Raw genomic sequence first — 12522 nt, 5'->3', positions numbered from 1 at the left:
GAACGCTGATCGAGTAAGAAACAAGAAAGAAAGAACCAGAGAGATATTTCGTTTCTTCAACACAAATTTATCGAAATGGACACACCTGCCAGTGCCAGAGGACTAGTGCTGTCCCTTGTGCTAAAGCAAAACAAAACTGCCAGACAAAATCAAGAACAGCAAAAATGGCCACGACACTCTTTCACTCACCGAAACCACCCCTCGTACAGCCACCACCCCCCACCAGCTACCAACTAACCACACCCTTCACTAAAATCAGCTCAATTCCCAGAGCTCAGACCATCCCAAAAACCAATCTTCACTCCAGATTACCCTCGGCATCATTCAGAAACAGCAGCAGCATCCCGCCAGAATCATCAGAAACAGGAGGAGGATGCCCAGTCCCTCTGGACCAGCAGCCCATTAATGAGTACAAGGCGCTCTCCAATTCCTTCCCATTTTCGTGGGCCTCAGCTGGCTTTGTTGAGTACAGCTCCCGCCTCTTTGTCGCCGGAGCTGCCTTTGCCGCCCTCGTCGGCCTACCCGTCTCCTGGTTCGGGTCGGTTGGACCAGAGTCCGACCCTATCAAACAGGTCCTGGCTGGCGTTTCAAGTGGGATTCTAGTGATGACTCTTCTGGTTGTGAGGATGTACTTGGGCTGGGCTTACGTCGGCAATAGATTGCTCAGTGCCACTGTTGAATGTAAATAATCATATTTTTTTTTTAAATTTCCAACTTTTAATAAGTTTGGTGATTCAATTCCAATTTCAGTTTAATATTTTATTTTATATTTGTTTTGCTTTTTTTTTTTTCAAAAAAAAATTATTTTGCAGATGAAGAGACAGGGTGGTATGATGGGCAGGTGGTTCCAAAATCACCTTTTCTTTTATTTATGTCTTTTTTTGAAGTCTTCGGATTTGACCCACTTTTATGCTGTGCCCATAAAATATGATAATGTATGAACTAACCATGGGGATTTGATCCGATTTGCCTCGGCAGATGTGGGTGAAGACTGCTGAAGTTTTGGCTCGTGACCGGCTTTTGGGCTCATTTTCGGTAAGCGATTTAAGGAATTTGATCCTAAACATATGACATGATAGAGACTTCTATTAGTATACCATGTAACAATATAGGATGTTTGAATAGTTGAAGCCATCTGACTACAATTTTGTGTTGGAAATACTGAGCAAGATGGGATTCGCAATAAAAGCATAAACTGGGCAATAAAGGAAAAACTATCAAATGTTACAGGTTTTTCCTGCCATTATACCACCATGGCCTGATTCCTACATCCCTGTAATAAGCCAAAGTTTATGAAAACAACCTCGATTTGGTTAATTTGAGGTACTTCTATTCGAAGTTAAAGGTCCTTTTTTGATTGGTTGTATGATTTTTTTGAGATGTTAAATGGGTTTTCTTGAATAAAAGGGAGAGGAATATCCAACTTGGAATGAAATTAATTGTAACAATAACAATTCTATCAAACTTGTTGATGGTTTAGGGCAATTAGTGGAACATATTCTGACCATTCTTTCACTGAGTACATGCCAATATTCTTCATGTATTACCGGTGATCAGCTGATTTATAGCTACAAAATAAAGTGATATAGCCCTTAGGATGGTACAATCCTCAAAACGTGTCAATGGCCATTCTGTGCTCAAGTTGGAGCTGGTCTCTAGTTTGATCTCCCCATGAAAGCAGCTCTTGACAAGTTATTTTTGAAGCTCTGAATCTACTCTTTTTTTTCTTTTGTGGTCGTAGTTAGCTTTCCCTGTTTCAGTTGTCTAACTAGTGGATTCTTATGCTGATTTTCTCCTCTTATGGTCCAAGCTGAGTTTCCATCCACGCCTACAAAAGTTTCAGATTGGTGGCTGCATAGATTTTTCCAATAATGGGACACAGTTTTATTGATCTGGCTTTCCTCCAACTTATGTCATCTTAGAGCAAAAGCAAGTATAGTCAGGTGATATCTGTGACTTCTACCAAACAGAACGCACAAATATGAAGACCAAATATCTGAGTTAGTTCTAAAATGTTCTCTACTTTGTTCTTTTCTCAGTTTAATAAATTTTTAATTACGAGATTATTACGGACATCTTACATATCTTCATATATGCAATCAACCAAAATATGACTTGTCACTTTCAAAACCTTGGTTCATGTACGTGTAGAAAGATAATCTTTTGATAGGACTTTCTCACACAATGGCACGAGTAATTTCACTGTTATGGCTTCCTTACAGGTCAAGCCCGTGCTGAGTAGATTAAAGAATACTTTGGTGACTCTTGCAATATCATTGTTTATATGTGTCGTCATCTTTTTGAACGTGGAGGGTAGCCAAGATAGGTCTTACAGGACTTCTGAGGAAGCTGGTGGTAGAGCTGTACCTGGAGTCTACAATGATGAGTCTGCTAGAACCTTTGAGCCTGATGCATTTTGTGGCGAACCTGCTATTAACTAATCTTAAAAACTGTCAGCTTTTATGTAAATATTATAGAATGTGAATTCCTTCCTTTACTGTACAGATGTGACTGATGTTGTCATATAGGATCCCTGTAATCTCTGTAAATTGGTTCCCCTGAATTTTGGCAAAAATTGTAGTTGGTAGTTGGTAGTTTGGAAAATGCCTGTGGAAGCATAAGTTCCAACATGGGTGAACAGAAAAGAAGCACAGCTTTTGCTAGATGTTGAACATCCACTATAATGATTACGTGAATTCTCAGCATGAATATGCCTCTTTTTCTCAAAATTCTTTTGCATCAGTAGGTTTGTGCTTGTGGATGGTTCATGAATGCTTTACTTCCATTGTGCATATGCTTTTAAAGATTTTGGATTCCTGCAGCAGCAGTGGATATTGGGAGCCTATTTGCAATCTGGCTCTTTACCAAAAGCTTGAGTGATGGTTGTAGCTGCTGCAATTGAAATGTGGAGAGCAGTCACAAGTTGACTGTTGTGACAACTTGGTTTTTACGGTGGCTTTTGCTGCAATTCCACCTAGCAGCCGGCCTTACATGGGATACAGGATGGTACCTAAGTTTAGTCTGGCTGCCATTTGATATTTCATATGCAGCCCGTTTTTCCAGTTCACTTTGGCTGGCCGTCCTTGTGATGAAAATAAACATGCACCTAGGTGTACATGAAAGTTACCCAATCTTGCACAGTATAGCCACCCATATCATCATTTGCACCAAATGACTTTTGTTGACGGATTTTAAGAGCTGAGAAGAGCAGCCACACGCTTGGAACTTGGGAAAGACTAATACAATATGATCATGTCTTCTTCCATTTGTTCTCCCTTCTGTCGGTGCTATGTGTAATGCAAAAATATCACGTGGTCTTATTTTGATGGATCATCCTAGGACACATGTTTTGCTTTTCTTTCTATGGTTCGTGTTTGATGTCAACACTATTTCTCTTAAAGAACCCCAAATTTCACATTTAAGTATCGTTTACCCAACTACTAATAAAGAAATAAAACAGTTTGCTTTTGTTTTTCCTAATTTTAGTGTAAGTAAGAAGATTAGAGTCGTGCTATTCAAAATAGTAGTTCTTCGGAATAAAGCGTTGTTAGTGTTTTTATCATAGTTATTGCAAAAGAAATTCCTAGTATGGTACAAGAATTTATTGCAAAAGAAAATTTTAAGAGTCAAATTACTAACCTCAATATTATTTAATACCCGTTCTTTAACAAGACTTTTATCATCCTAGTATGGTACAAGAATTTATTGCAAAAGAAAATTTTAAGAGTCAAATTACTAACCTCAATATTATTTAATACCCGTTCTTTAACAAGACTTTTATCATCGATTGTTTTTCTAAAAGAATTTATAGCATACATGAAGATCACTGTACCACACTTTTACCCAGCATTTTCTCCTTCTAAAATTGGAAATTAAAGGCGCCAACAAAACATGCACGACATGCTCTCGTCCAATGTCTAGATCCAGTTGCAAATTGCCTAAGTTTAATAAATTAAAGGACCTAACAACAATTAACTAAAACATCAGGGTCAAAATAAAAAAATACAAGGAAATCTTGCCCAACCAGCTAGGGTCCACCTTTGAAGAAGAGATTAAGTAGATACATGCATCTTCCCAAGTTTCTGCATCTTCCCTTTCCAATTTTTAATACAAAGAAAATCCGCCTAAAGGCAAAATCCAGTTACTTCCACCTCACAACAATTGCTAATAAAGTCACCCCTCTCATGCTCTCTTTTCTCTCTCCAGAAAAATTTCTTGTATTTTTTTTTTAAATCAGAATTATGGGAAGCATAAATATGGCTCCTTGTGTCTGCACCTGTATTTGTCGAAGTTTTCTTCTTCTTGTAACTCTTCTTCTCCTCCTTCCTCAGACTATGCAATATATAGCTGCCTTGAAACTATCGAACTTCCTTAAAACGTTCAAAAAGTGTTACAGGTTTGTTATCCATCTTAACTGTTTCTTAACTTAGTTTTGCTTTATTTGTTGCCATGATAATATTTGATTAATGGGGTTTTTTTTTAACCTTTTTTTTTCCTTTTGTGGAAAAAGTTTTGATCTTTTCCTTTCTTTATTTCTTATTTGGTTTGTTTTGTATCTGGGCTTGTTACATTGGTGGTATATATAAACTGTGACATTATCAAGATGGCATTTTAGAAAAGTTTGGTTACTGAGGGCTGAGTATCAAAGATAAATTAAAATTTTCAAGATATATAATTATTGTAGTTGCTAATCAACTTCTGATGCTTTAGGTTTATCCCCTGTTTATGTGAGTTATCCATTGTTGAGTACTTTATTTCACTTGTTGCTGATCAAAATATCTCTACAGACAATAATGATTGCTGGGGGAAAAAATTCAGTTGTTTAAGAAATCAAGTATGGGGTTTAATTGTTATAATCACAAGTCATAAGTTCATAGGTTGGTTTCTTAGGTAGTATTATGTTTAAGGGAGTTAACCAGATTCTTGGCCTTTCCCTTGAAGCTGGATAATTTATGAGAGTTTGGAGTATATGATGATTGAAAGATCGTTCAAGGTTTGACTGTAAGTTACTTTGAGTCCAAAAATTAAGAAATGCAATTCTTTTATAGCTTTTACTAAGGGCATTGGTTGTATGATATCTGAGTCCCACTTGGAGATGCTTGGTTGGCTTACTGGTCTTCATGCCGTGATGTTTCCTTAGTGGCCCTTCTCCAAAGCACTTATAGTTGTGGTCTCCCTAGTCGAATCAGTTGCTCCACATTAACTAGTGCTTTGGATTCCTTTTATTTATTGAGTAATAGAAACTTAATCATCCATAACTTTTAAATATAGGTCTCTTTTCTTCAAGCTCAAGCTTGATGTCATTTTTTGTTGTAATTTTGCTTGAGTGGTAATTGGAAATGTGGCTTTTCTTTGGATAGCAGGAATTAGGATTGGTAAGGCGGGTTAACAGAGTTTGATTTCAGGTCAGCAGTGAAGTCTCAATTGACCAGTAATGACTTATTGGCTTCAGACCATAACATCGTTGAGATAATAACCACATTCACTGAGTTAATTCCAGCCTTGTCAAGTACCTTTCTGGCTTTTGGGCTGCTGCCAATTGATGATTCTGTATGCATTTGTGCAAAACAAAAGCTCAATCTAAGTCATGCAGAAGGGATAGATTGCATCTTCTTCTGGCTCTTTTGGTAACCTATATTTCTATCATTAGCTTCTGAGGAATCATTCCATACTTGCCATCTTCCATCTCCAATACTGCACTTGGCAATCCTTTTTCTCTATGCAAGATGGGAATCCCATCAGCTAGACAGGGTGGAAATGTGGTAATGATTGTGTTACAAATTACAGAAATAGAACTAAATTGCAAGCTGGTATCTTCTAAATAAAAAGGGGATGAAAAGGTTGTATCAACTACTTTTTTTGATAATTATAGATATCTGACTTGAAGTTTTTGACTGCACGCCTTCGTTGCAAGCTTTTCCTGTCTGTTTTAATATTTGATCTCTGCATTTTGATTTCAATGGCTTACAAGAGAATTTCAAGGTGTTAAACATGTCTTTGCAATGCTACCATGCAGGGCAAGTTTAAGAGGCATGATGTGAAAGTTGAATGGAAATAAATGTACTTATGAAAACCTCAGTGTAGGAAATTATTTTCACTTTGATTTTTGTAATGAAAATGCTGAATGATCTTTCCTAGATTGGAGTTGATGGATTTGGAAAATATTGGTTGAAGCAATTACCATTTTGAGTGGCTAAAATTATTGAATGATACACAAAAAAGATAGTTGTTTTCCGTGCAGTAGTGAGTCACTAAATATCATGTGTGTTGCTAAGTACAACTAAACAGATCTTGCCATCTAATGAATGCTATCAAATGCATTCATGAGTAGATGGTAAGAGCATCTTCTGCTGCAACTTGTGGGTAATGTTGTATGATTTTTGGTAATTCGACAAGAACTGAATTAAGTTTGGGAAATGAATGGAAACTAGTATAACTCTATATAAGTGTTTCATGGAATGAATTTGAATATTATGGCAAAGAAGTTAGATTTGGTATTTGAGTATTCTAGACATTGTAATAGGTGCATATGTGCAGAATGCTTGAACCATATTTAACATTCTCATAACATTCCGTGTGCTCGTGTATGGATGCTAGTAAGGCATTAGGTAAGCAAGATATCACTCCAAAACAAGCTGCTTAATGCTAAATCATGGAATATGAATCTTTAACTATTTAATCAAGGTGAAGTGAATGGTGTGTATCAATGTGCTTCATCATTTAGTTCTGCTGCCTCTGTTTCTCTCTTTATTTTCAGATGAATAACCTTTGCTGATACTTATATGTCTTGTCTGAATTTTTTTTTTTTTTTACATGGTCAAGATTTTATTTTAATCAACATAAGCATTGAGTGCTTATTTCTGGTTGCTGCCCTTCATAGCTTAATGTTTCACTATAGTTTTTTTTTTTTTTTTTTTTTTTGCAGAGAACCTTTTTGCATTGAGTTACTGCACTATTGATATACCTGTCTCTGTCATCTTGTGTGAGTTGCATATCAATTATGTCGGAGGGTGTTGTCTGAACTGGAAATGCTTAAGAGAACTAGACTATTTATGGCCGTATGCCTTCAAGAAGACTTTCTATGATGGAGCTTACACCTATCCACAGCATTGGAAGTAAAAGTTCTGTGGGGAGGATTCAGCATGAATTCTGGCCACTTGGGGAGATTGATCCAAAAAATTCAAAGTTCCCCTGTTGTATAGTTTGGACGCCCCTCCCAGTTGTCTCATGGCTGGCACCTTTTATCGGACAGGTTGGCATATGCATGGAGGATGGTACTATTCTAGATTTTTCTGGATCCAACTTTGTGAATGTCAATGATTTTGCATTTGGCTCCGTAGCCAGATACCTTCAATTAGACAGAGAGCAGGTACTCCTTAATGACTGCTATTGCTTGATACTGGTGTCAATTGGTCTCTCTCTCAGTTAAGCCCCAAAATTTTGATACCTCCCCCCTCCCCTTCATTTTTCTTGAATACTAGAATGGATAGGAGAGGCAGCTCCATATGATTAGTCAGACTGTTGGATAACTTGTTTCTGCAAAAAATTTTAATGTTTAAACAGTGCTGCTTCCCTCCAAACCTTGCGGGGCACACGTGTAAGCATGGTTACAAACATGCCGAGAATGGGACAGCGATCACATGGGATGACGCTCTCCAATCAAGCATGCGTCACTTTGAGCACAAGTCATACAACCTTTTTACATGCAATTGTTACTCATTTGTTGCTTATTGTCTGAACCGGCTCTGCTACAGGGGTTCAATGCAATGGAACATGATTAAGGTTGCAGCTCTGATATTGTTTAAAGGGCATTGGGTTGATGTCCTGTCAGTTTTACGGTCATTTTTACCTTTTGTGGCAGTGATGTGCCTGGGTGTTGTCGTGGTGGGATGGCCTTTTCTCGTTGCAATGTTTTCTTTTTCCCTTCTCCTTATTGGATGGTACATTTTGGCTAATTACTGCCTTAACAATGTATTGGAGAGCTAGCTGGTGCGGCGCTCGGGAGATCTTGTTCTTGCCTGATGTAATGTGAAGTACCTTCTATTGAAAGTTTGAAGTAGTACTAGTTTTTGTTCGATAACTGATTATTTAAGAATTCACATTGGTCTTAGCAAATCCAGTGCCAGCCATTTTATTCATCTGCCGTGCATTCGATACAGGCAACATGCAAGGCGCCACACAGAGTGTTTTGGTCTTTGATGAAAGCAACATAGTGGCATATTAAGAAATAAAAGGGGATAACAAGGAAGTAGAAACTTTTTATCTTTCCCTAAGGCACTGAAGTTGATGAGGTCCATGTTTGAATTTTGGCAATTTCTGCATTACAATGGAGCATCTATAATGGGAAATAAATGCTATCTGGAGCACTAATGCAAATCATAGTGTAAATTGCAATGGTGAGAGACTAATGTGGTGGCTCACTCTAAACAAAAAGGTAAAAATCTATTATGATTATGATTATTATTTTACACCTATTGTCTTAGAATATACAATTGTTCCTTAACTGTCAACATTTGTTGCCTACAATGTACATTGTCTCGTACAATTATTGTGACTGAGTGCTCAGCCTCTCGCAGGTGAATTACCTTCGTTTCATGAGTAAATACAAGCAAAAACAAGAAGATAAATCTGGCCCTATACTTGAAAAGACCAAATCCATGCGGATAGACTGTTTCTCCATCCAACCATAGGAATGGGAAAAAGATGGTGAAATACTTTTTATCTATAGTATTAACTAATTCCCAGTCGTTGCTCAAGCTTCACAATTTGCCTCAACTTCAAGCTCCATACTTTGGGGCCTTCCAAAGCTTAAATGCCACTTCGTGTAGAAATCTATCAGCAGGTATCAAAAGGTATCCTCCATGCTGCATGACAAGGGGAGATGCTCAAACAATTACTTCAAATTCCAGAAAAATCGCCATGAATGTTATTATGTAGATGGTGAGTCACAATGATGATTATTGCAGATCAGTGAACCTAAAAAGCATCCAGTATGCTACTCACTAGAGGTAGGGAAAAGAAGCAAGAGATAACAATCTTATCACTTCTGCAACACTAATATGCATTAAGCTGAGTCTCAGCATCATCTACCTCACAAGAGTTGCAGAAATGACAGATTTTATAGGATCACCATAGGTCGTACTTAACAAAATGTCAATACCAGAGAAACAACAGACGGCCAACAGCTTTTTTGAAAAGCCAAACTCTTCATCCATCCTAAATTGCTAGTCCTATCCAGTTTTCCAACTTATGTGTAACAGTAGCTTGATAAGGAAGGAATTGGGTGCTGACTACATTTGATATTGAACTAAATGATGATTTAACACAGTGGACAACCCAGTCTCATGAAGTTCCACAAAATCAAACATGTGCACAGTAAAATTGGTGATTAAAAGGACTCCTCGTGCATTCCATGCTCGCAAGTGCAGCATAGCTATATGTGTAGATTCATCCAGCGGGGCCCTTAAATGCACTCAACAATTAGCAAAATAGAAGGGTTTGGCCAATAAATTTCCTACCAAATTTAGTTAGCAACAAATATTTTGTGAATGACCAGAAAGAAAAGTATGACGCTAGCAACGGGATAAAGGGAGCATGTAACTCTCACTTAAGATGCGCATTAAACGTCTATAAGTTCACAAATTTGTCGTCATAAGTAATTAATTTCCCAATCAAAGGACCTCCATGAATCACATGATGGAAACACCAAAACTGAGAAGGGATGCAACAAAATAACCAGTAATAACAGACAATACGGCTTCAACATTCTACTTGATCTAAAGTTGGTAGCATTAAAAACATATTGCATGAGAACATCTATCATGCTTTCCTACCAAAAAATAATTCATGCAACTACCCCAGTCAAACAGTTTTTAGTTCCTTGTGGGATACATATTGCTTTTGATTGTCAATGTCAACGTTGAGGAAGAAAATATTCTAAGATACGCAGAAACGAATAAGAGATGCAGTTGGATATTCAATCAACATAACTTGACCAATGTGCATTACTACAAATGGTAGACAAGAGTATACAAAACAGATAGCATGAGCACCAGTTCCAGGGACCAAAAAGCATTCAACAATCAAAACAATTGAAAGCTTGATAACTTCCATGGAGATTAACAAATATCCTAAGAACAAGGAAAGAAAACAAGGATGACACAAGAAGAGAGAAAGAAAAGCATCTACGAGTTACATGCTGCTATTCCATACTGTGCTCCATAGGATTCAAAGCTGTACCAAAATTTATAAATAGTACCTCTTTAAAATCTGAAAAGGAATAGGTCTCAACAACATCTTTGCGAGTTACAGCATTCTGCCATTGAGCAATTAACATCGGATAGAGGTGCCTGTTACATAACATGTTAGATGGAGGCAACATGTGTTGGTTTTACTAGAACATACCCTGCATCATTTACCTAACATTTTCTCGCAGCTTCCCTCCTTTCATTGTGTAGCTTTGACGGGGGAAAAGGACAGATAGCTCAGAGTTACTATCATGCTCGGCAACAGAGAAACAAAGATTTGGATTTTCATCAGTGAAGTTTCCATAACTCAATATAACAGACAGATGCAACCGAGAGCTAATCTCATTTCCAGGTTTTGCTATGTGCAGTAATGCACCAATTAAATCATTGACATGTTCAAGGTCCAAAAGACCATTTGGCTCTTCACCAGCTCCTATGTGAACAAAAAGTAAATCAAACTGGCTTGTCTCTAAAGTTTTCCCTCCTTCAAATCCAAGCAACTTCAGCAATTGAGAGGCCACAATTGATGAATCAGCCAGGGAAAGGCCACTGTCAATTACCTCATTTGACTGCAACATGGTTAATCCAAGTTTGCTCCCGAAGCATTGTAAATTTGAATTATTAGTAATTACAGCAGCTTTCATCCCCATAAACCTGAGATTAATTGAAAAGGTCAGAGGGGAACGGTTTATGGATGGACTGCAAATATTATCCTAGTCATACAGTTGGAGCGAAAAATTGAACCTCTCAGATATAGATGGAATAGGAGATTCAGCTTCCAAATATTCTTTCAGATTCTAAAAACCAAAACAAAGAGGTGTTAGAGTCAGATAAATTATGCTCACCAATATATCTTAATTCAAAAATTTAAAACTTACGCCCTTGTTATAAGCTTCAGAACTATCCACTAGCTCCGCAAAATCTCTAATTATTCTTGAATCTACATTTTTTGCAAGGTAATCCCCAAGTAAATAAAGAACTGACAAAATGCAATTCAAAGATTAAGAGTACGATGCTAATCATATTTGAAACAACTGTAAAGCCAAGAGCTTTAATTATCATCAAATTGTCCAAACTGCAAAGAGACGAGTTATACTTTCACGGCGAAGACTGAATCTTTGGAAATGTTGAAACCTTTATTCTCAAGAATTGGAAATAAATTCTCATTATTCGTGAATCATAAATTAGTTAGACCTGCAAACTTCTAGTTCACAGTCATTAGCATTGCCGGGTGAACTAATGGCATGCTCAGATACCAATTTAGACTATCTTAGAATCAACTAAGACAAAGTAACTTATTTTCTATAAAACAAAATCACCAACCCCACCAAAAGAAAAGGAAAAAGCGGCCCCATTTGGCCATTTCAGCTGTAAATAGCAACTAAATACAAATCACAACAAAGGGCATAGATAACTCGAAGAACTATATATGATGCATAATAGATGTAAGAGATTATTAAGCGTAAAACGCAAAAGGAATAAACAAAAACTGGTGCATGTAGAGAAGCAGTTACCAGAAGGAAGAGGAGGGGAATGAGGGAGGGTCAAGAAGCCACAGCAGGCGAGAGAAGCCAAGGAATGGAGGTGGGTATGAGACGGGGAGATGAATGAGGCCAACCCATCTCCGTACAACACCAATGCTCTGCTTGGCTTGTCCGCCATCTCTCTCTCTCTCTCTCTCAGGTGACAATAATGGTTACGAAGTCCCAGCAGGCAGCGTTGCGTTTGGGAAAGTCGAGACTAGGAATCAAACAGAAAAAACTGAAAAAGGAGGTCACCAGCGGCTTGCGGCCGAGGCTTATATAGCCTTTGCCAATTCCAAGTATGGGTTGGGCTTTGTCTTGGCTGTGAGTGGGTCTAGACATGTGTATGGTAGATGGATTTGCACCAGGGGCCTAGGGCTTAGGAACTCTTTCTGTCCTTTCAGTGTTTTGCATTTTTAAAGACGATTAACAAGGATTGATTCCTACTTGCTCTTTAGCTTGAACCCATCCCTTATGGATCGGTTACAAATGAAGCATTTTATTAACTATTCCTTACTAACTCTCTAACTCGACCCGTCACTTGTTGGCAAGCATTTTATCAACTAGATTTCACTTCGTTGTCATTTTAGTAACCAGCATAAATGTTGTTTGATAATTGGTTATGTAGCTAATAACCTCTTGGAAAAGTAATCATTAATAATCTTATACCTATGTGATGTGCAACCACTCTTATATAGTTGTTTAATTTGATTGATGACCACACTATTCTTAAAAGTTCTTTTCTTGGGTGA

At 37.6% G+C, this 12522-nt stretch overlaps 3 protein-coding genes across 7 annotated transcripts; 2 read left to right on the top strand and 1 right to left on the bottom strand.

Annotated features, from left to right (window-relative positions):
- Positions 1–58: 58 nt before the first annotated feature.
- LOC113781110 (uncharacterized protein ycf36) lies at positions 59–2711 on the top strand. 2 transcript variants are annotated; one of them, XR_003469554.1, is made up of 5 exons: positions 59–681; positions 813–841; positions 979–1035; positions 1811–2000; positions 2223–2312. XR_003469554.1 is itself a non-coding variant. In XM_027326961.1 (4 exons), exons 1-4 carry the CDS (start codon positions 165–167, stop codon positions 2439–2441), a joined length of 822 nt encoding a protein of 273 aa, XP_027182762.1. In that variant the 5' UTR covers positions 66–164; the 3' UTR covers positions 2442–2711. The 2 variants fall into 2 exon arrangements, 1 of the variants encoding a protein (XP_027182762.1); XM_027326961.1 differs by lacking the exon at positions 1811–2000 and having other exon boundaries at positions 66–681; positions 2223–2711.
- A 1399-nt stretch (positions 2712–4110) lies between these two features.
- LOC113779435 (protein REVERSION-TO-ETHYLENE SENSITIVITY1) lies at positions 4111–8075 on the top strand. Of its 3 annotated transcripts, none has more exons than XM_027325010.1 (4): positions 4111–4396; positions 5406–5627; positions 6926–7369; positions 7564–8075. In XM_027325010.1, exons 3-4 carry the CDS (start codon positions 7061–7063, stop codon positions 7984–7986), a joined length of 732 nt encoding a protein of 243 aa, XP_027180811.1. In that variant the 5' UTR covers positions 4111–4396; positions 5406–5627; positions 6926–7060; the 3' UTR covers positions 7987–8075. The 3 variants fall into 3 exon arrangements, with proteins under 3 accessions (XP_027180811.1, XP_027180809.1, XP_027180810.1); XM_027325008.1 differs by having other exon boundaries at positions 5364–5627; XM_027325009.1 differs by lacking the exon at positions 5406–5627.
- A 351-nt stretch (positions 8076–8426) lies between these two features.
- On the bottom strand, positions 8427–11985 carry LOC113779434. Of its 2 annotated transcripts, none has more exons than XM_027325006.1 (6): positions 11762–11985; positions 11126–11196; positions 10992–11044; positions 10419–10901; positions 10259–10349; positions 8427–8864 (listed from the first exon to the last, which is right to left on the bottom strand). In XM_027325006.1, exons 1-6 carry the CDS (start codon positions 11907–11909, stop codon positions 8778–8780), a joined length of 933 nt encoding a protein of 310 aa, XP_027180807.1. In that variant the 5' UTR covers positions 11910–11985; the 3' UTR covers positions 8427–8777. The 2 variants fall into 2 exon arrangements, with proteins under 2 accessions (XP_027180807.1, XP_027180808.1); XM_027325007.1 differs by having other exon boundaries at positions 11126–11187.
- Positions 11986–12522: the final 537 nt, after the last annotated feature.

The sequence above is a fragment of the Coffea eugenioides genome, chromosome 8, assembly GCF_003713205.1.
Source record: "Coffea eugenioides isolate CCC68of chromosome 8, Ceug_1.0, whole genome shotgun sequence".
Lineage (NCBI taxonomy): Eukaryota > Viridiplantae > Streptophyta > Magnoliopsida > Gentianales > Rubiaceae > Coffea > Coffea eugenioides.
This window is presented reverse-complemented; position numbering and strand designations above follow the sequence as displayed.